The sequence below is a fragment of the Crinia signifera genome, chromosome 1 (genome assembly GCF_055691185.1).
Source record: "Crinia signifera chromosome 1, ASM5569118v1, whole genome shotgun sequence".
Classification (NCBI taxonomy): Eukaryota; Metazoa; Chordata; class Amphibia; order Anura; family Myobatrachidae; genus Crinia; species Crinia signifera.
In genome coordinates this window covers 158,442,223-158,466,884 of record NC_139217.1, presented here as the reverse complement: position 1 = coordinate 158,466,884, position 24,662 = coordinate 158,442,223, and the positions used below count along the sequence as shown (strand labels likewise).

Sequence of the window (24,662 nt, the reverse complement as noted above, 5' to 3'; positions counted from 1 at the left end):
CAAGGTCATTGTGACTCCACCTGGCTTCACACCCCCTTTTCTGAGCTGCTGATTGGCTCATTGAGAGCAGCATGAGTAGGCTAGTCCAAGAATCTCCCATCGCACACTGCTCTTGGCAGCAATTGTCTCATTAGAAACTCTTACAAGCTGTCATGCTTGGAACCGCGCTCTGTTCTACAGCCTGGAGACTGTTTATTTTCTTTGTTAGCCCTGATAGTCTCGTGCTTTTGCTTCAGTCCTTAGCTATAGATTACTGGGTAAGGGAACAACTTGTGTTGCTGGGACTATTGCGATGCCTTTTATCATTTCTGATACTGGAGATTATGGCGGAAATTTACTAAAGCTTCTAAAAATGAAATTAGTTTGCCCATAGAATCTAATCAGTAACTCATTTTTCTAGAAAATGATAGACAGTATCTAAATTGGTTGCTATGGGCAACATCACCTTCTCAGTTGTAGAAGCTTTAGTAAATATGTGTGGAAATATTCAGGTTTAAGGACAGTAATACTGACACTTGTAATTCTCCCATATTTTGGGACTGAGCATTTCTCCCAGTTATCTCTATTGATTATCACAGAACGGCTTACATATACATAGGGGTTAAAGTGAGGGGGAACGCGGTGGAACTGAGTTCCACCACCTCTAAAGCCCCGTACACATGGGGGAGATATATTGCTCAGCAATATATTGCTTAGTGTCTCCTTTTCATCAGTGACCAGAGATGGTCGCTGATGAAAGGGAACCTCTGCCGGCGGTGCCGCAGAGGTAATCAGCAGGTAATCATCCTACAACCAGCGATTAGAATGGGGCAGAAAACGGGAGCGCGCACCCGGCGATTTATCGCCAGGGCACACTCCCATCACTGGCAATATGGTCGCCTGCGACCATATTTCCAGCGATTTCAGACCCCTATCACCCCAGTGTGTACACAGCTTAATGGTGAGGTGGAACACTTTTACCTCCACATTGGCCCTGCATGGTAATTCTCACAGGAAAGCATTCTAGTTTGCAGGGGGATACCACTGGCACTGTCTATGCCAAATGGGGGGAGGGGAGAGGGGTTTATTAGGTGGCATAGAGAAATTAGTTCCCCCACCTCTGCATGACCATTTTAAGCCCTGCATATGCATGATCATACATTTTATTTCCATACTAGAACTTATAAATGTTATGCGGTCCCTGGGTCAACAATGTCTAGGTCGATAGTCACTACCGTAGATCAACCACTAATTGTCAAGGTCAAATTGACTAGATTGGCACCAGAGCATGGTCAACATACTCTGTTGACATTGACAGAAGGTCGACACAAGCTTAAGGTTGACATGAATAGGGTCAACATTCATTTTTTTTTTTTTTTAGAATGATAATATGGTGAGTGCGGCGAGCCATGCATGGGGGCATGTTACACTTATATGGTGTCCATGTCGACATGGGCCGACATAGACACAAAAACGTTAAAAACGCATGTTGACCTTATTCATGTCGACCATGTCAGCCTAAAGCTAGTACTGACCTTCTGTTAATGTCGACCTAGTTAATGTCAATCATTCTTAGGTGTCAACCTAGCAACTATTGACCATTAGTGGTCGACCTAGTGACTGTCAATTGTTAATGTCAATCTAGTACATGTTGACCGTTTGTTGTCAACCTTTTGACTGCCGACCTCTCATCCGTATACAGCATTAAAAGGTCTATCATCAAAGGTAAACCCAGCTGGGCTCTTACAGTAAGGCCCTTATTCTGGATCACTCGCAAAGGCAAATTCCTTCTCAAATGAACAAAACCATGTGCCCTGCAGGTGGGGCAGATGTAACATGTGCAGAGAGTTAGATTTGGGTGGGGTTTTACTTCAAAGTGACAGTGTAAAAATAAAATAAAGCAGCCAGATTTACCCTGCAGAGGAAATACCCCCCCCCCCCCCCCCCCCCACACACACACACACAGTGCCCATGGTTTTGTCCATTTGAGAAGGAATTTTCCTTTGCGAGTGAACCTGAATAAGGGCCTAAGTTTAAACAGGTCTTGACATTGATGGCTCGCCAATGCATTATGAGGATAATGTTATACAGTAGTTACAGGTAACATTCGCAGTAATATAAAAGCAGGCTTATTGCCAAGTTTTATTAAATAGACCCCTAATTCTTAAAAACTTTAAAGCTAGATCATTATCTTATCTGGCTAAGGTTATTTAATGTATTTGACAATAGGAAATAAAAAATTGCTGCAGATGTGTCTTCATACATATTTGCTAGTCATGCCAAACACACCAGGTCCCGTGGGAATCTTCTAGCTTTGGGAATTTTTTTCTAATTCGTTTGATATGTGACACTTGTCTATTTGTGTGAGACTGAAGGGGTGTGGCACCACGGCGTCGCTATCAACCAGCCAAAGAGACTGTGCAGGAAAGGCAATTTGGACTAGTTTCTGCACACATTGGCATGTATTCAATGCGGCCGGCGAGGGTTTTTTTTTAATCGAGGATGGCTTGTTTTTGGTGAGGATCGCCGAAAACAAGCCATCCTCACAGTTTAACCACGTCGCCGGCCGCTCACCCTATTCTACATTCCGGAGTTATCCTTGCTGCCAGAGGATGGTGAGGATCCCCCCCAAACAGCGAGGTTTGCAGTTCAGTTTGCTGTTTTGGCAGCCGAACACGCCGTTTCCACCTCGCTGTTTAGGAATAGCGAGGTGGAAACGGTGATTGCAGGGGGTGAGTTGAATACTGACCTGCGAGCTATGACAATGAACAATAGGCACTGCTCGCCATCATAGCTCGCCCTTTAACATTAAATATACCCAGGTGTATTTGACTGTATACACAGGCTGTGGCTGGCGGTGACAGCCATCTATCTCAGACAGCTTATCTACATCTTAATTTTGACTAATACCCCGTTCTCACTGCAGGGAAATTCCCGGGTCTAGCATGTTGACCCAGAAATTTGCCTTTTAACACGGGTTTTTTTTGCAGTGTGAATGGGTCGCATACCTGGATCTCATACACGGGCAAACCCCTTCTTTTTACCAGTGTTTGAGATCTGGGTATGCAGACACGGGTTAACCCGTTCTCACTGCATAGAAACCTGTGTTACAAGGCAAATTACCCGGTAGCAGTGGCGTAACTATAGAGGGTGCAGGGGATGCAGCTGCTATGGGGCCCGGTGGCTTGGGGGGCCCCAAATGCAAACCCCTGCACCCTCTGTATTTTTATTTACAGCTGCCATCGGCGATACCCAGCCCGCTCAATTAGGTCCGCAGTGCAGGGAGGTGCAGGACTGAAGAGGCGCACTCATGCACTGATTATGCTGCTGCTGTTTTATGATCTACAGCTGCTGCTGCCTGCGCATGGCACACTATGATTACAGGTAGCGGTGTGCCGATGGCATGAAGAGCGGGTCCCAGAGCCAGAGTAAACAGGAGCCACCACCTGTTCCGGCTCCCGCACCTTCACGCCGCGGTCACCCGGCTCCCATAACTATGTCCCGCGGCCTCCTGCACATTCATACCGTGGCTGCCTGCCCATACCAACCCTCGGCTCCCCACCTTGGTGCTGTGACTGCTCACCCCCTGCACTACATGCAAGCCGGCCGTGCAGCACTTCCCTCCTGATATCTGCAGGCACAGACTGCAGGTAAGTCGGCACTTGCCTGCACTGTGCACTCATTCTTATCTTTCTTCATGGATTAGTGAAAACAGGCAGCAGCCATCCCCATGTCTGTTCACTCCTGCTGCTCGACCCCCCTCTCCCAGATCGTTGCATAGCCCCCATAGTGTGCTCCCCTGTGGCCAGCTCCCCCTCCAGTAGTGCCCTGCCATAGCCCCATACCCTCTCCCCATAGTGTACACCCCTGTAGCCAGCTTCTCCCCATCCTTAGTGTTCTCCCCTATAGCCAGCCACAAACCCCACCCCTTAGTGTACACCCCTACAGCCGGCCACAAACCCCTATCCGTGTAGTGTGCTCACCTGTGGCCAGCAAACCCCCCCATAGTGTTCACACATTTAGCCAGCCCCATACCCCCCTCTCAATAGAGTGCTCCCCTGTAGCTGGCCTCATACCCCCCCCCCCGCCCCATAGTGTGCTCCCCTGTAGCTAGCTGCCAGACACCCTCTGTACTCAACACAAACTTCTCTCCCCAACCACCCGCCTAACCCTAAAGGTGCCCATTCACTGCCTGCGTCGTCTCACAGCAGTGTACGGACACCCTTCCCGGTGGCAGGGACACATGTGATCCGTTGTGATGGATCGCATGCGTCCCTGCTTCCCGCCCACCTCGCCGCTGCCGGTCCGACCACCTGGTCGGGTCCGATGCGCACGGGACCGCACATCAGACCCGACGGCATGTCAGGTAGAGGCGATTTGGTCCAATTTTACGGATAGATTGGTCGCAATTGGCCGACATCGGACCAAATCGCCTCGATGTATGGGGGCCTTTAGTCCACCGCAGGTGCCTAAACCTAATCCCTCACACTCCCGGCCTATCGCTAAACTGCCCAAATACTTCAGATCAGTATGCCGTCAGTGATGCCATTCCCTCCCATTCATCTATGCCTCCACCTCAACTTGTGTTCTAGTTAACTAGCGTCTCTCTTCGCATTCTCTCTCTCCCTGACTTTCTAGCTCTGTCTCATTCCCTCGTCTTCAAGGAAAATGCTCTCCCTCTCTAACTCGCTCCTATCTCTCTCCTCCTGACACTCTCTTACTAAAGGCTGGGGGGGGGGGGGCTTTCAAGATTTTGCTATGGGGCCCACAAAGGTGTAGTTACGCCCCTGCCCGGTAGAACTTGTTCACCCAGGAATTTGCCTTGCAGTGAGAACGGGGGTCCATCCCTGCGTTAAAGCCGTTTATTTCTCACTCGCAGTGAGAACACGGTATAAGCCAAACTGCTCAGTCAAAGTCGTCTAGCCTGAGCCCATGTGTACACCCCATGAGTATCTGAATCTGTACGCAATATGCTACAATGTATCTGCCGCAATATAAGGGATGCAGTGAAAATCCGGAATGGGTCATAATACCGGCAAGGACAAAATCCCTACATATAGAATGTACAGGTGAAACAGTCAACATAACTTTCCGTCGACAGGTCGCGATGTCGACATGGTTTTTTTTCATTGTTTTTTGACCCGACATGCTCTACCATCCACTAGGGTGTGGTGGGAGTATAAAATAGTGTGCTGAGCACAGTAAGGCACCGTGCCCTGATCATCGCGATCGAAGCGAGCGATGCGAGGGGCTGCGGTTCACTTCCAACTGTGTCCATGTCGACTGTGTCGACATTCGGGTAAAAAAAAGTGAAAAAACCCATGTCATTGTCATTCGGGTAAATAAACAGTGAAAAAACCCAGTCATGTTGACTGTTTTACCTGTACATTCTATATGTCTGTATTTTGACCTTGTCGGGATTTTAAATGTCGGGATTTTGACCTTGTTGGGATTTTGTCCTTGTCGGTATTATGACCCATTCGGGATTTTGACCCTGTCGGGATTTTGACCGTCGGGATTTCATACCGAATCCAATACAAGTTCTGTTCTGCTCTGCTCTGTATACATACTCTGTCACATACAATATACAAATGTCTTATATATGAAATATTAATCAGCACAGTATTCTGGTGAGAGTTGTATGGGACTTGAGGTCTCACTTGTGACAGGCACTTTGTGCTGCATGGGGTATTGAGGCTAGATGTATGAGCACACATCTTTACATGCACATCTATAATATTAAATACAGTATTACCAGGTTACATGATAACAACGCAAACACCATAAAGAAGGCAATGTTCTAGGTCAGTGGTTCACAAACTGTTAGCTGTGGCACCCTCGGGTGCCTTAGGAGACTTGCAGGATTGCCTCGTTTTGGTAGCCCTGGACCAATTCAAATTATTTATGATCAACATAATAGGCAAAGCCAGAGCTGGTGGCTGTCAATCATAACATATGTGGACAAACAGACATTTTTAAACCTAAAGAACCGTACACACAGGGCAACGAGGAGCCTGTGCTGAGCGAACTGGCTTAAGCACTGATCGCTCAGCACACATTGTGGGGTTAGAAATGGGGTTAAAATCGCCCCGTGTGTATGCCCCTTAAGGATGACATATAAACACTTAATTTAATATTTATTTCTAAATTTCTCAATAAGAAACATTGGGGCAGATTTATTAAGCCCGGACAAGAGATAAACTGGAGATAAAGTGAAAGGAGATAAGGCACCAGCCAATCAACTCCTAACTGTCATTTTCAAACACAGTTCATTGACTGGTGCTTTATCTCCTTGTACTTTATCTCCAGTTTATCTCTTCTCCAGGCTTAATACATCTGCCCCATTAGGTCTAGGGGTGATGTGAATGATATTTTGATACTCGATGGTGCCGTGATTAAAAAAAAGTTTGGGAACCACTGTTCTAGGTGAAAAAAATTGTGTACTAAACACTATGATGTATTCATGTTTTTTTCATAATTTTTTTTTTTTTAGACATTTATCATAAGTGATCTGTTTAATGGAGTAGATCACAAATACACAGTGCTGTACATACTAAAGCTCCATACACACTAATTAATATTTTAAGCAATATTGCAAATTTTGGTACTTATATGCTAGTTGGGCGCCCACTATAGCAGTACGCTCATACCCCCACTATCCATGTCGGCATGGAGTTGATTTTATATAGTGTGGCAAGCGCAGCGAGCCACCGAGCCTGAAGCGTGGCGAGCGGACGCAGAAAACTAAGCAAATAGCTTAGTGGGCGCCCAACTAACATATAAGTACCCACATTTTTGATCTTCTGAGCGATATTGCTTAGTGTGTATACTAAATATCACCAAGGATGCGCGCTCCCATGGGTCATTAACGATGCCCTCCGTCGTCCTGAATGTACAGACCGGGGAGCACATTATTAATGAGGCTCATGCTGCAGAATAGATATCCTTCCCTAATCACTAGACCAGGGGTCCTCAAACTACGGCCCGCGGGCCAGATACGGCCCGCTGAGGACTTTTATGTGGCCCACCGGGTTTGCCGCTGCCCAAGCGCTGGTGCGGCAATCACAGTCAGTCACTCTCACTTGCCTCAAAGCCGGGAGCCGGGAGAATGGATGGGCAGACTGGCTGGTGAATGGACGGGGCGTGGCCTGGGACGTCAGGGAAGCAGCAGTGCCTGCTGGTCCGACCCGTCTCCCTGCTTAAGCTTCTCCTATGCGTGTGACGTCATCATGTCACACGCTGGAGAGAGGAGAGTAGCTTCCAGAATCCAGAGAGAGGATCCAGATGAGAAGCCAGCAGGGAGGGAGAAGTGGCACTGAGCAGACACTGACAGTGTCCCAGTCCGTTACTGTGTACAATTGTACACAGTAACGGCAGCCACCACAACAAACAGGCGCGTTTTTACTATAGTCCGGCCCTCCAACAGTCTGAGGGACAGTGAACTGGCCCCCGATTTAAAAAGTTTGAGGACCCCTGCACTAGACAGAGGTAAACCTGATTTTAGCCTACCTCACAAATGTCCCAATTACAGCAGCACAGTCCCAGTAATTGGACACTGTTCCACTGTCCCATCCACGCGCTGCAGTGTCCAGCAGGTGGGGGGGGACAGTTTGGAAAGTTGGGAGAGCCGGTGATCACCATTGTTCTGTTCAATGTTTTTCATTTTAATTTTTATTCACACCACAGAAATTTAGTGAAATGTTCCAACCCTATAAATCTTGGCTGCCAGGGGCCTTTATTGATGGATGCCTTCAATTAGTGTAAACTGCAACTAAGCAAATGGAAGTTAAGGGGAGAATTCAACTAGAGTGGTCATAAACTTAAATGTAAAGCAGTATATATTAAGGCCTATAAAGCTGATGACAGCTTAACAACTGTTGAACTCTTTTTAGCTAGTTATAACTGTTAAGGCCTAGAAACAGCTTATAAATCATGATTTAATTGCTTGGGTTCTATAATTACCTGCTTTTATGGTCAAGGAAATGTTTGTGTGATACAAGACAAAAAAGCCTTTGTCAATTCTCATTTAAATGCTCAGTTTGCATGGGTGGACGTTTGCCAGTTCTTAGATAGTGTCAACAGTGCTTGATAAATAGAAAACTTCATGGAAAGAGAAATTCATGCATAAGTTTGCCAAATCAAAGGCTAAGGGCAAGTTTATTTCATGGGCTCATCCAAACTTTGTAGCTATGTGCAATTTATAGTACCGTATATACTCGAGTGTAAGCCGATCCGAATATAAGCCGAGGCACCTAATTTTACCTAAAAAAACTGGGAAAACTTAGTGACCCGAGTATAAGCCGAGGGTGGAAAATGCAGCAGCTACTGGTAAAGTCCCCTGTATAATAATACAAGGACACCACAGGCTGCTCCCCCTACATAATACAAGGACACCACAGGCTGCTCCCCCTACATAATAACAGGACACCACAGGCTGCTGCCCCTACATAATAACAGGACACCACAGGCTGCTCCCCCTACATAATAACAGGACACCTCAGGCTTCTCCCTCTGCATGGGACACCACAGGTTTCTCCCCCTGCATGGGACACCACAGGCATTGTTCAATCCAGCTCACGGTGCAGTGTAAATGGGTGACCCGGGTCACAGCAACCCGGGGCCCATTCTCACCAATGACATAGCCATCACTGAGAGATGATCCCATCTCCAAGCACTGGCTCCAAACCCACATTACATGACAGCAACCACCTGGCATTAATGTCAATAGGGACATTGGTGTAAAACGCCACAAGCCTTTTAGCCTCACTTAAAGTGTGACTGACCTCCATCCCCTGTACTGGGGGGTTGCAGCTGCCGCACTGTCTGGCTCCACAGAGAGGCGGGGGGAGGAGGGTGCACAGCCGCCGCTGTCCTCCTGGTGTGTCCGCCGCTGCCCTGCTCGCCGCTGCCGCTGCCCTGGTCGCAGTGCTCAAGAGGGAGGTAGAGGGTGCCGCTGACAGGCTCCATGTGGGGAGGGGGGTGCGCGGCGGCAGCCGCTGACTTCGTCGCGCCGATGCCGTCCTCTGCTCTGTAATGGCCAGGCCTCCTGCACCATACATTTCCTCAATGCAGGAGGCCGGCGGCCATGTTTCTGTAGCCGCGGCCATCTTCCCTAAGCCGCGGCTACAGTATTAAAGCCACTGACTCGAGTATAAGCCGAGTGGGGGGTTTTCAGCAAATAAAAAGGGCTGAAAAACTCGGCTTATACTCGAGTATATACGGTATTAAGATATAGTTAAGAGAAATAGTTATACCCAGGCAGCAAAAAAACAAATACAAAAAAAAAGCAACAGACAAAGCTAGTTTGTCCCTGTAATGCTGCCCATACATATGTGCGATTGCATTCGATTCGATCTCGGGTTCAATTTCCCTTGAAGCTCACCATTCGATTAATCGCATGAAAAAAGCATTTTAGTGCAATCGATCTTGCATTCGATCATGCGATTTATCGAATGTACCGTGCAATAAAAAAATTTGCTGGGATCGCATGGTCGAGTGGAGTGTCCAGGAAGTGTCCAGAACTCTTCAAGAATGGCACTTCGCAGTTTAGAAAAATCGCATGCGCACAAAACAGCATTTGACCGCACGTACAATTCGAGAAATATTATGTACAGTACATAAGACCGTGAGACGTGACATTCGAGCAGCGTGCCTGCGCATCGCGTCGAATGATACACATTTTGTGCATACAATCATTCAATTTCTCGTCCAGATGCGGTCGAAATCGAAGGATTGTATACAATATCTCACAAGTGTATGGGCAGCATAAGATCTCACATTCATCCCCTCTAATAATATAATAAAACTTAAGACATTCTACTGAATGTAAATAATGTAAGGCCTACTCATCCATATTGAATAATGTTTTTGTCATATAATAATGGCATCAATTCAATCTGATTAATCAATACTTATATTAAACCTGTCTGTAAATACTGCTCTTTATAAAGCCCCATTATACATATGTTGTCATTATACTAAGTGATACTTCTATGCCGTGTGAATGGATATAAACCAATAAACAGCTGACACCAATGAAATCCTCACAATGAAGGGCTTCCTGGACAATTCATAGCACAATGCAACCCATCTAGGGAATGTTTAATTACATGTTTTGTATTTATAAAGAACCACCCAATCAGCTCCTAGCTGTCATTTTTTCAATCACAGCCTGAAAAATGACAGCTGAAAGTAGATTGGCGGGTACTTTATCTCTCTCCACTTTTTCTTTCTAGAAGCTTTGATACATCTCTTCCTAGTGTGATGTAGCTACAGTTGCCTCAACAGGGACCTGATCATTTTATCCTAAATGTCATAAAGCATTGCGGTGTGTCTCATGATCCTGTGACAATTAGAGCTTACTTCTGTTTTGGGCATATGCTCAGTTGCATCAGATTGTTTGTACAGGAGCGACCATGCACTCATTACATGCACTGCATGTGTGCTGCCGAATCAGCTCCTATAAGGTCAAGGGGTCAGAAGATAAGAATAGCAACATCCACAAGATGGAGAAAGCAAATACAAAAGTTCAAAGGTTGATGAAATGGTATACTACACATGCTTTGGGCACAGTGCCTTGCTATGCTCAGCACACTATTATATTCTACCCATTGGGTATGGGTCAAACAAATGACACATACCCAATTAAATAACTAGCCAATTTCACAAAATGCCATCACACTAGATCATTGCCTACTTCATGTACTCTGATTCTGGAGTGCTGTGTCACACCTGACTGTAAGCAGCGATGGTAACTCTATTGGTGCCTACACACGGGGCAACATCATGGCATTTTCTAAACAATCTGTCTAGAACAATTAGAAAATGCTGCTACATTGCTCCATATGTAGAGGCCATAGCAATAAATCTAACTAATCGCCGGGCAGGGCCAGTGTCCTCATCGGAGAACACTGGCCCTGACACATCGCTGTGTACTGAGCGAACTTGCTGAGCGTTCTGAGCGTTTGCACAGCAAGTTCACTCAGTACTGTCAGTGCAGTTACTGCCCTCTCAATATTATACATACTGTATGTTCATGAAATACTATGAGCTAGTACAAGGTTAATGTGAGTATCTGAAATCGACGTACTATATAAAAATGCAAACATGCTGTATTGTATTAGTAGTTCTAAAATACAATTTTTATTAAAAGTAAAAACAAACAGGCCACGTGAAAGCATTTGGCAGCATTCAGCAGGCACATCATTGGAAGATTGTGCATCTTTCACATTTCCCACATCTACTGTATATTACCACTTATCTATACTATATAGATTACTATGTAAAGCATCTGCAACATATAGCTTTACTTTAGTAACATATTAACTTATCTGCAAGTGCACATGACTACTCGCATTATCTAGTGGGTAATGGTGCAACACAACCTTGAATACAATTCCAGTTCACAATAGAAGTGTGTTACTTCACTGAGTTAACACATCAAGCAAACATTTTTGATTATGTATACCAACATGTATATAGTAGTGTTTCAGCAAAGAAATAACTTAAGTTGATCTGAACTGGTAATGTAGTAATGGGGGGAATTCAATTAGCAGCGTGACTGAGTGTCCGGAACTACTGTAGGGAGGATGCAAGCAGAAATCTTTGGCTAATTAAATAGCTCTTGGCCCTCATTCACACTATTCAGTAGTATGTTTAATGGAATTCTCCCCAACATTTAAATTTTATGTCGGTTTTTCTGTGCTCCCTTGTGCCCTAAGATTATGTCAATAGCATGTGACACACAAGTGTAGTGCTCCAGTGTGGATTACAGTCTGTAGGGAAAATTTTCAAAAATGGGATTTCTAGTTCACATGGGATGTTGCTATGGGCAACTAGTCAGATTCCGCACCTAGAAGATAATATATAGCATCTGATTGGTTGCCCATAGCAACATCCCATGTGAAACAGAACTTCCATCTTAGTACTTTTCCCCCTGTGAATTACTACCCTATGAAAAAAATATAATTAACTTATAATGTTCTAGAGTGTTTAGTGCATACAGTAAAACATAGAATCCAAAACAGCTTATGATCTTTGACTTAAAGTCCATACACAGTGGGCGATAATGCCCAGCGTGTATGGACAGCAATCATCGCTGTCATTGCTGGGGGGAAAGCCGCTCAGTGCATACACACTGAGCCACTTTCCCCCTGCACGCCGCCATCCACGGGGAGGACGGCTTGGCATAGCGCAGCGCTATGCAAAGTCATCCTCAAAGCCGCTCATCTGCCAGTATTACCAGCAGATGAGCGGTTTTCCCACCAATGATTCGGGAACACGCAGCAGCGCTCATTGCCGGGCCATACACACTGGGCGGCTTTGAGCTGAAAGCCGCTCAAACATGCTGTTTTGAGCAGCTTTCAGCTCAAAGTCGACCAGTGTGTATGGGCCTTTAGAAAAACGTTTCTGATGGTAATTTGTTCATTCAGTATATATATATATATATATATATATATATATATATATATATATATCTGACACAAAGGACTGCCTATTTACAGTAGTTTAATTCCTAATTATACAATATACAGATTTTGTAAACTGGGATATAGACAAGAATGCGTGTAGTTATCTATAAGAGAAAACATACATTTCATATTACAATATACTGTTTGTTGTTGTATTGTTAATTTGTATTTGTGGTGATCTAAGAGTCAGACACCTTACATGTAACAAACATGTTGATTGCTGGAAGACAGGAAGCTACTGCCATACTCTGAGATTACACCTTTGCGGGAAATCTTTAATACAATGTAGATAAGGAGTATACAGATAACCTCTATAAGGATACCTTTATCACACATTCACCATTTCACTTTTATTGCATTGCAGTAACTCCAACAGTTGATTGGAAGAAAACTGATTTCAAAGACATTGAGAGTAAATTTTCTCTTCGGACACCGGATGAACCAAATGATGATACTTGTTTTCTTGTCCCTGGTCAGGAACAGACCGTCAGAGAATGTAATTTTAACCACACAAGCAAAACATTTGTTATAATCCATGGCTGGACGGTAAGGAGTTTACGAATCTTATGTGCAAAATGGAAAGATCATAAACGTTGCACCATTTGTTGGTATATAATATGTATACCTCCCAAATGTCCCAATTACAGTCCCTCGAATTGGCAGGGGGGGGGGGAGTTGGGCAGGGGCTCTGCAAAGCAGCCAGTGGTCACTAAAGAGATGTTGTGTGCAAGACTTAATGTAGGCGTGACTTACTGAAGGAGGTGGCACAATTGGTGAGGGACTCAAAGGTGCATTATCGTGGCCATGCCCATGCCATAGAATAGTGAGATTACAGGAATTGTTAATGGGGCAAGGCTGATGACATGATTTGCGAATAAGTGCATCAGTATAGAAGCACTTCATCGCAAATCATGTCATCAGCCACCCAGACCACCGATTCACTCAGTAATGCTGTGTAGTGGGTAGTTGTCCGGCATGTCTAGGCCAAATCCGAGAGTCTTGCCCACTCTTCCAGAGGGTTGGAAGGGCCAAATGATATTATGGGATCCTTGTGACCATTTCAGGAGAGTAAGCAAGTATGGCTTTATGAAGCAAACATTAAATACAATATCAGGTGCAAAAGAAACAGGTTATCAATTATTAATATATTTATCTGACTGATATACTGTAGAACAGAAAATGATGCACCAATTAAAATTGCTGCTCTCAAGTAGTGTTAAGGAACACTTACAACCACCAACCGGATTTATGTTTACTTATTTCACTCAGACATTTTTATACTTTTCTGAAAACCTTAAACAGTTAAGATAAATAACTATAACCAAGTTATGAAAGTCTCTCAGGGGATTTGTCCAAGGAATCAACAGCAAAGTGTATCAAAATAGAACACTTGTGAACTGTACAATATGTTCATTGAGAGCCTGGGAAGAGAAATTGTCTGGCAATTTAGGAGATTTGTTGGCTGTGAGCCTGGAGTTTCCCATTGCAGCAAATGAATGATATGTGGCAGAGTTGAGGATCTAGGTTTAAACAACATATAAAATGCAAAGTTATTCTATAAAGAATGGCAAAATATGTGCAACAAAATGTAATAGGTAAGAAGTAGGAATTTATAGGAGTGGCTTTTGTAAAACTGCCACTGTGCAAACATGGGTGTTACTGAGGACTATTTACTAACATTTCTCAAAGCTAAATGTGCACTAGTACAAGTTAGACACTTGAAAATTGAATGCCTGAATGATTGCTAAGGATTTCAGTGCTAATTCACTAGCTCAGCATGTTACCGAAAATGGCAGATCGTGATTTCCCCCCATCTGAGCATGTGCACACGTGTTGGGCATGACACTTAAACTGTAATTGAATTATATAAAATGGGATCGCAGTTTAAGGCGCGACAAGGGGTGGTGACTGAGAGTTGCAGGGGAAGGCGGTCTGGACAATGCAGGCAGGGCCGGCGCTTCCCACTCAGCAGCTCCTGCAAAGCAGGGAGGCGCCATGCTGAAAAGGCGCCGTCTCCCTCCCTGCCTCAGCCTCCCGCATGCTGCCCGCAGCGCCTGTCTGACAGCGGGCAGCAGTATGGAGAGGCTGAGCAGCTCCCTGCACCGCGCACACACTGTCCTTCTCCTGCGACCAGCCCCCTCTTCCTCACGGACACTTGCGCTGAGGCATGTAGCGCTGTCTGTGAATGCCTGGATGACATGTCATGTCCGGATCCGCCCCCTACCCATTGCTCCCTGCGCCTGTCAGCTGTCAATCAAATGACGAACAGGCAGTAGCGCCGCCTTCCCTTTCTTCCCTCTTCTCAGTGTGCTGTGCCAGTCCTCAACACTCCGCCCCCTCTATCTCCTCCCCTCTTCTTCCATCTCCTTCTTCTCTCCCCTTCTTTCCCCCTCAGTCACGAGTGCTGCACATACTTTCTGTACTGCTTTCGGATCGCAACGTACGCACATTGCATGCATGCCGTGGGATGCAATCTAGCCCATAACGTATGCGATTCTCACAGCGTGTATGGGTACCTTTGGTGCCAGCAACATTGTGCGGACACAGCATTGACATGGTGTATGCATACATGTACATGCATCCGAGATCCTCCATAGAATTGCATGTTGCATACACTCCCACAATCGGGCTGCAGCTTGTTGCAATGGCAATGTGAAAGGGCGCAAAATGTATGGTTTGCAGGAGGGCGCCGGACACCCTAGCACCGGCCCTGAATGCAGGAATGCCCAGTTCCGTTTAGGGGCACAGTGGCTGCATGACGTCACACACAGCTGCTGAGACCCAAGAGATGACTTCAAAGCAGAGGCAGAACTACCATTGGTGCAGGAGGAGCTGCAGTGCACAGGATAAGGATATGAATGCTTGAGCACAGATATGTAAATCAGAATAACTAATAGTACTAAATTGTACTAAGCCTTGAAGAGAGATTATGGGTGAGATTTAATAGGATGAAAAATTCAGAAAGTGAGAGATTTGGTATGAAATCTCCAGTTTTTTAAAGTGGCAATCATCTACACTGCAAAACCAGTCTGATCTTGCAATGTAAATGATTGCCCCTTTAATTTCTCACCAAATCTCTCACTTTCTGAATCTCTCATCCTATTAACTCTCACCCAATGTGGTGAGGGATAAAGCACCAACTAACCAGCTGATGGCATTTTTCAAACAAAGCCTGTAACATGGCAGTTAGGAGCTGATTGGCTGGTACTTTATCTTAATCCACTTTATCACTCTCCAAGGCTTACTACATTGACCCCTATGTCAACTTTGCTCAAGTATGGCTGAAGGTAAAACTTGGACTATTAGCGTGCCTTGAGTACTGAGATTGGGAAACACCCTTATCAGAATCAGCTTTATTGGCCAGGTATACTTGCATATACTTGGAATTTTTTGCGGTTACAGTGCAACATCAATCAGGGAACACATGGGGGGGGGGGGGATAGGAGGGGGGCATAACATACATCACATACATTTCTCGTGAATAGAACAGTTCAAGTTAAAAATCTGGTGTGTTCAGAATTGTTTAGTTGTTGGACAGCTATTGAGAATAAGATTTTCCTGCTTCTTGTCGTCCTTGCTGCCTATAGCGCCTGCCTGACGGGAGGGGTTCAAACAGGCAGTGACCAGGGTGTAGCTTGTCCGCCGATATCTTTCCTGCACGCTTCATGACCCTGGCTAGGTATAGCTCTTGGACCGTGGGGAGGTCCGCCCCAATCTTTTCTGCCATCCTCACCACCCTTTGCAGCCTTTGTCTGCCGTTCTCCTTTTCTCCTCCATACCAGAACGACAGATATTATAGCTACTGTACTGTATTTCTCCAATGAGCAGCAGCTGTTTATTTCTGATAGAATACTTGTGTTTTAGCTTTGTTTTTGACATGTGGTTGGCTTATCGCTGTGCACTAGAAGAAATGTATGAATAGACAGCACATTACCCTATATTACAAATTAGAGAACATTTTACATAATTCCTGACATTCACCCAGCTCATAATTGTGTTCATACCTCATAATATACAACTGTTAATGGAAGCTGTAATGCAAAAATATGTGATGATCTTGTAATATCAAATAGAATGAGTCACCCTTGAGGTAGAAAACTACTGCTAATGCTTACCAAAGTATTTATATTTGTTCCTAAGTCATTTACATAATTTCCCATGACATAATTGGATTTTGCCAATTATGGCATCAATTTAGAACCAGTGCAAAAATGCAAATAGGTTGTAATGAATAAGAAAAAAGCTCTAAACAATCATGTAATATACAATTAAAAAGAAAAGTGTGTTATCTGCCAAGCATTGCCCATGTGTTATCTGTCAAGCATTGCCCATCCATTGGTAAATAGCCCCAATTAGTTGCAATTAAAAGTTTATTTGATGACATCAGTCAAACCCATTAGACAATTTAGTTGCATGATTGTTTCTTTCATAAATATCAAACAAAAAATAAAATAGTTTTAATAATGCATGACTGTAATTTCTGTGACATTGAAATTGGATTTCTAATGGTTCAGGTGAAGCTGCAATAGAAAATGTGCTAAAGGCATATTACAAGTTCCTCATTGTTGCCCAAACCAAGCAGTTTATTAATTTAGGCTCTGTTCGAAGCTACTTATACCACTTTCACATCACTAAGCCGGGTCAGACCCAAGATCTCGATCCCGGGTCTGACCCGGATCCTGCACTTTTACATTAAACCTGAGTCACCCTTTATGCAGAGGGTGACCTGGGTTTAACCCTTCTTATAACCAGGGCGAATTGCTAATTTGGCCGACACTTCAGCAACCTGGCAAATACCCGTGTCCGAGGTGTGGTCTGAAAGGGGTATTAGCAGCTCCATATACCAATCAGCATACTGACAACTATGCACTGCTTCGCTACAGGCTGGGAGGTTGGTAGAGGCTGGTAGAGTACAGGGTTTGTATAAAAAATTAATGAGACCTATTTTTTTCTGACTCGACTGTACATCGCAGTGTGCATGCTCCAGGTGGTTTCGATGGAGGGGGAAGTCAGCTTCAACACACACCATACGTCAGTCGCCTACGAGCTTCCGTGCGGTTCGTATCGTGGTTTTAGTGGGCCCCTAGGCTCGGTGGAAGCTTAAAAATGCAATGTTCTAATTATCAGCGCTACACCATTAAATTCTGTGTGGGACTTGGAAAATCAGCTATGGAGACGTTAGCCATGATCCAAAAAATGTTCGGGAGTGAAAGCCTATCAAAAGGTACTGTTTCATGACAATGCACCAAGCCACACCAGCTTCGTAGTCAACGACTACCTGGCCTTGAACGGCATTGCAATGCTTCCCCAGCCCACCTACTGTCCTGATCTGGCCCCAGGCGGAGTTTTCCTGTTCTCCCGTGTGAAGACAGCCCTCAAAGGATACCACCTTGGGACTGTAGCAGAGGTCATACAGCGGCTTCGATGCTCTGCTTGAAGCATAGGCGTGCGCAGCACATTTTATTAGGGGGTGCACCGTCAAAGGGGTGTGCCTAGCACCACATCTTAAACATGTATAACACCGCCCATTGGGTGTGTCTAACAGCGCCAATCAGGCGTGTCTACCATAATCTATTGGTACTCGCTACAATATAAAACGTCTCTCAGTATAATGATATATGCAAATAAAGTAAGAAACATATATGGATGATATGTAGTGATATGACAATGGTCTGGTACAAGTAACAATGCAAAACACACATAATTGATTGATGGGCGCTTCTTTCAATGGAATACAGTTCTAAAAAGCTTGGCTTGAAGTATATTCCAGAAAAGGACTTCCAGGGCACCTTCCGAGCATGGATAACTTGTTGGCAGCAGTGTGTCAATACACAAGGGTCTTATTTTGAAGAATTTTAATTGTTTGTAGCGATATCTTCAATAAAAAAAAAATCCCAAATTTGGTCTCATTGCTTTTAATACAAGCCCAGTATGCTGCCTCACTTCTATGATTGTGTGACTACCACCTGCCCCTACTAGAAGACCCTTGCGATTTTGGGGCCCTGGGCTGGTGCCAAGTGTGCCTATACATTATTTTTAGATTCTAGTTGTTAAAACTCCTTATCACAAATATGTGTTATTAAACCCTTTTCTTTATATTCCTAAAATATCTTTGCTACAATTCTGTTATGTTTTCTTTATTTGTAGATAACTGGCATGTATGAGAGTTGGATTTGGAAGCTTGTGGATGCTTTATATAGAAGAGAGCCAGATTCAAATGTTGTGGTGGTGGATTGGCTGACACGAGCACAGCAGCATTACCCAGTGTCAGCGGCTTATACACAACTGGTGGGACAAGATGTTGCAAGTTTCATTGATTGGATGGAGGTAATTACGGTCTGGAAATGCTGGCGGTAGTACAATAAACGATTTGGGAAAGATAGAAAATGAAAATGAGGAAGAGAGTTATTGAGAGATCAACAGAGCTAGAAAGTAATGTAAATAGAGAGAACCTGAGAGCTTTACAGCAGGAGAGGAGGAAAGGAGACAACAATAGCACACGAGTTTGTTGATCATTAGATTTAGCAAAATTAGATGGACTGTCATTAGATTGACTCCATATGGTCAAAATGAACATGGTTGGCAGGGTCAGTTGGTCAACATGTAAAAGGTAGACATTCAAAAGGCCAACAGATACAAAAAGTTGACACAGTGTAAAGGCCGACATGGTATGATCAACACAAAAAATGGTTAACAATTTTTCTTGTTATTTTTGGGTGTGATTTTGTATGTTGAACCATGTAGAAAGCTAATTAGTGGAAACACATACTTGGGCAAGGTTATTCCCAATAATAGTTAATGTGACTGATCTAGTATAATAATGATGTCTACATTTTGTACCTATTGACCATAAGCATTGTTGACCTTTTACATATTGGCGTTTTGATCATGTCGACCTTTCATATCTGTCAACCTAATGCATATCAGCCATGTTGTCTGTCAACCTATCGACTGTAGACCTTTCATCCGGATACCTAACCTACAGTACTAGGCAAAAGAAAATGAGAGAGAGAGTAGGAGAAAGAGAATATAGGGTACTTGTTTCCTAGCATGGCGCCCGTGATTTTGATTATATTGATCGCGGCCGAAAAAATTGCATTGATCGCATCGCATGCAATCAAATCACATGCGATGCGATCAATGCGATTTTTACATTGGAATCAATGTAAAATGGTCCCTGAGACACAATTTTACATTGATTCCAATGTAAAAGCCCCAAAAACCCCAATTTTAATTGCAAACCCCCCCTCATGGGTGAAATGCCCCCCCATTGTTAACGCCACCCCGATATTGATGCCAACACAAAGCGTGGCGAGCGCAGCGAGCCCGCGAGGGGCGGCGGTACACGTTCCCCAGACCTTTTCATACCCCCACCATCCACTTGGAGGTGGAGTTGATTTTATAAAGTGTGGCGAGCACGAAGCGTGGTGAGGGGCTGCGCATAACTTCACAGGCATACACGTCCGCTCGCCACGCTTTGGGCTCGGTGGCTCGCTGCGCTCGCCACACTTTGTAAAATCAACTCCACGCCCACGTGAATAGTGGGGGTATGAAAAAGTCGGAGGACGCATACCGCAGCCCCTCGCGGGCTCGCTGCGCTCGCCACGCTTCGGGTTGGCGTCAATAGTGGGGTGGCGTTAACAATGGGGGGCATTAATACCCATGAGGGGGCAGATACAATCAAAAAAGGGCCACATTGGCCCTTTTTACATTGTTACCTATGGAAAATCGCGTCGATCGCATCGCATGCCATTATAATGGCATGCGATCGACGCGATCAACGCGATTTTAACTTTAAAAGCTCACTTAACATTGATCTCTATGGGAAAATCGCATTAATCGCGTCGGTCGCATTGCATGCCATTATAATGGCATGCGATGGACGCGATCAACGCGATTTTCTAATTGCTGGCAATTAAAGCTGGTAATTGACAGAAAATCGCAACCATCGTGTCGATCGCATGCCTTAAGTACCTTAACTTAAGGCATGCGATCGAGTACGACGGGCGCCGTGCTAGGAAACAAGTACCGAATATAGTGAATTAGATAGATGCACAGTTTCATTTATTTTATAACAGAATGCTATGCTGGTTATTACATGCATACCTGGAATACAAATAATAATAATAATAATAATAAACACAAATTTGTTATTTATAAATAAAGGCTTTTATTTGTCATTGTTTCTTTTTATATACAAAGCATTTTAAGGATACTAAATCAGGCATCTAATTCTTAATAGGAAAAGGTAAATTACCCAGTGGACAACATTCACATATTGGGATACAGTCTTGGTGCTCATGCAGCGGGAGTTGCTGGAAATCTGACTAAACACAAAGTAAACAGAATAACAGGTGAGTGGGAAAACATTGACCTCGCTGTTTTAGCACCACTTGCACAAGAAGATACAATGCGAGGGCTTTTTACATATGCAGGAGAGTGTCGTATTAAAGTGTGCGGTGCACATGGGCTCCTAAGGGGTACCCAAACCTGGTCCTCAAGGCATGCTAACAGTCCAGGTTTAAATTTATGTGGCTGAGCACAGATTGTTAAATTGACTGAGGTGCCAATTAAGTCATCTGTGGTCATGCATGAATATGCTTAAAACCAGTGGTGGATTTTTCATTAGGCATGTGAGGCATGTGTCTAGGGGTGAAACTTGCTGGGGTGGCACGGTATGCTCACTGGCATTAAAGTCCAGCTAGGCCACTGGCAAGATAAGTCCAAGCCATTATTTTTTTTTATTACAATTTATTCTATTTCTTTAGTAACTGCTGAGGGTGAAGTGGGAAAAGGTCAGTAAATTTTAGTGGAGAAGTGTTGAGGTTAGTTCTGGCAGTCAGTAAGCCCCAACACTAAGGGAACAGTGTTGGGGGGGGGGGGGGGACCAACAATGTTGTACCTAGGGGCAGTCTGACCCCAAAATTATCCCATGCTTAAAACCTGGATCATTAACGTACCTTATGGACTGTGTTTGAGAACCTGTGGCATGTTGTTTGTACAATTCCTAAATAGGGCAATCTTAGTCCCATAAATAATACAACTGTTATTGACAAAACTAGATTGCTAGTTGTGTATTGTACGTCTGTGTGTGACTGACAATCTGCATAAAAATGGGTTTTTCTTCACCAAATGCAGTTGTACTGAATCTGCAACTTTGTATATGAGTGTGAGACCAAGTCCTGTGTGGTCGTCCAGCTTCTCTAGTAGCTTTGGGTGTCTTATGCTGTATGGCATACAGATTTTAGGTGTATGAGAACACCTCTGTACATAAATTGCCTTATAATTTGTGAGGTTTGCGATTTTCAATGCTCTCCCGCTAACAATGCTTTTCTATGCAGGTTTGGATCCAGCTGGGCCCAGATTTGAATTTGCAGAAACCTCTGTTACTCTGTCTCCTGATGATGCAGATTTTGTGGATGTGGTGCATACTTTCAGTAGGGGCACCCCTGACCACAGCATAGGCATAAAAAGGCCTGTCGGACATATTGACATTTATCCCAATGGTGGGCAGTTTCAGCCAGGCTGCAATATTGGAGACACTATACGGCTTGTGGCAGAGCAAGGATTTGGTGGCTTCAAAGGTAAATATATGAAACAAAGATATTTTACTTCAGCATCTTGAGCACTCTACTGGGATAGTGGGTAGCTAGAAGAGACAGCTGCAGTTTTATTTGCAACAAGTCTGGAGAGCAGTGGTGCCAAGAGGGGGACTTTATACACTTTTTATCAGTGCCTGTATCCCACTGCCCCCTTCCCTTACCACCCCCCTCACACACACACACACACACACACACACACGGTCTGTTCTGCTCCGGCGCTCCACTGTTTCAGAGCGAATAGTTTGCATAGAATATCTGCCATGATTGCACTCTGCAAATACGTGTTTATGCACGTCAGACTTGTGCAACTCTGTCACGTATATCTGCTTACTACCAATATAGGTCAGGTAAGGCCATGTTTTTAGAAATGTTGCCCAAAGTAGAAACAGTGTTAGGAGGGGTGTCATATCCTATAGCAGATTTATATCCACAGTAACGTTGATAACTTGTAGTAAACCATATGCTGAAGTGCTCTCTTTACCTGTCTTTTCAGGGCATATATTCCAGTTCCCTCAATTACTCTGCATCAGCCTTATTGTGTACTATATATATATATAATTATTTGATTTTCTCTTATATTTGAAGAGATGGACCAGATTGTGAAATGCTCTCACGAACGTTCCATTCACCTCTTCATTGACTCCCTTCTTCATGAAGAAAAATCAAGTATGGCCTATCGCTGCGATTCCAAGGAGCAATTTGAAAAAGGACTTTGTCTAAGTTGTCGGAAAAATCGCTGCAATACATTGGGTTACAACGTTAATAAGATACGGGGAAAAAGAAGCGTCACGATGTACTTGAAAACTGGTGCTCAGATGCCTTTTAAAGGTAGAAATCAATGCATTAATAAAATAACCATTTACATAAAAATATAGTAGTAATACTAATTGGAATAATAATTTAGTTAGACTTTGCTAATTATTTTACACGACAAAGGGCCTTACAGTATTTTGGTTCATTCTTTCTGACAAAATCCTTCTTAGATGGACAAAACCATGTGCACTGCAGGGGGGCAGATGTAACATGTGCAGAGAGAATTAGATTTGGGTGAGTAATTTTGTTTCTGTGCAGGGAAAATACTGACTGCTTTATTTTTACACTGCAATATAGATCTCACTTTGAAGTAAAATCCCACCCAAATCTAATTCTCTCTGCACAAGTAACACCTGCCCCACCTGCAGTGCACATGGTTTTGCCCATCTAAGAAGGATTTTGTCAGAAAGAATGAACCAAAATAAGGCCCAAAGTTCCAACTTTGTCGTGTAAAATAATTAGCAATGTGTAACTAAATTATTGTGAATTGAGTGTATTAGAAAAAATCCACAAAAATAAATGAGGAAATAGTGTAATAAATAGTACACTGATATATAAATAAATAATAAGCACATCCTCAAACAATAATGACACAAATATCCTCAAGACATTGATGACAAATACATTAATCAGCAGTGTTGGACGTATGTCGATGGGCTAAAGATGTTTAAAGGTCTATTTTCACATCTGTAAAAATAAACGATACGCCAAATCTTATGTATTCTTTTGATTTTTTTTTATATTTAGGATTTCACTATCAAGTAAAAGTGCATTTCTTTGCAAAGAAGAACCTGACTCTAATCAACCAACCGTTCCTGGTCTCCTTGTATGGAACAAATGGGGAAAGTGAAAACCGACCACTTACAGTGTAAGTATAATGTATTGTGTAATTGAAAATTTTGTATATAGTACATGTAAATCAACCAATGATTCTGGGAGTTGTTGGGTAACCCAGTCTAAATCACACTGGATGTATTTTACGTATGATGAAGCAACACGGGTTCCTGATAGTATTGTAGATCAACAGTCAGTAGATCCACACCATATGATCAGCATGCATTAAGTTGACAGGTACAAAAATTTGATAGATGATCATTTGACATGTACAAAAGGCCTGATTCTGGTTCACTCACAAAAGCAAATTCTCCCTCTCTAATAGACAAAACCATGTGCAATGCAGGTGGGGCAGATGTAATATGTGCAGAGAGAGTTCGATTTGGTTGTTGTTTTGTTTCTGTGCAAGGTAAATATTCAATGCTTTATTTTTCCACTGAAATATAGATAACAGTTTGAAGTACAAACCCACCCAAATCTAACTCTCTCTGCACGTGTTACATCTGCCCCACCTGCAGTGCACATGGTTTTGTCCGCTGAAGAGAGAATTTGCTTTTGCGAGTGGACCAGAATCAGGCCTAAAAGGTGGAAAAGTAAATTGTCAACACAGTTTTATTTTACTTTTTCATCAATTACCAACCACATGGACTATGATTGGGAAAAGTAACCTGTACCATGTGCCCTGATAGTAGAAGTGTGGCGAGCCTGCGAGGGTACAAGTTTTTCCTGATTTAGGTTACTTATGGTGAAATATATATATATATATATATATATATATATATATATATACTTCTTTTAGGCGGCACTCTGATGTCTTTTAGAAGAATTTAAGACCACACAGGTTTCATCATCAAGATCTTTTGAGATTTATTCTCGTCATCATCTCCTGATGACGAGAATAAATCTCGAAAGATCTTGATGATGAATCCTGTGTGGTCTTAATTCTTCTAAAAGACATCAGAGT

The 24,662-nt window shown here is 43.6% G+C and overlaps 1 protein-coding gene across 1 annotated transcript in view; it reads left to right on the top strand.

The window, feature by feature from the left end:
- LPL (lipoprotein lipase) overlaps window positions 1–24,662 on the top strand; it is a 35,150-nt gene that overhangs the window by 2,173 nt on the left and 8,315 nt on the right. Inside the window, exons 2-7 of the mRNA XM_083175205.1 lie at window positions 12,814–12,995; window positions 18,597–18,776; window positions 20,692–20,803; window positions 21,791–22,033; window positions 22,637–22,879; window positions 23,612–23,732. Coding sequence (XP_083031331.1) covers window positions 12,814–12,995; window positions 18,597–18,776; window positions 20,692–20,803; window positions 21,791–22,033; window positions 22,637–22,879; window positions 23,612–23,732 — 1,081 coding nt within the window. The remainder of the gene's footprint in view (window positions 1–12,813; window positions 12,996–18,596; window positions 18,777–20,691; window positions 20,804–21,790; window positions 22,034–22,636; window positions 22,880–23,611; window positions 23,733–24,662) is intronic.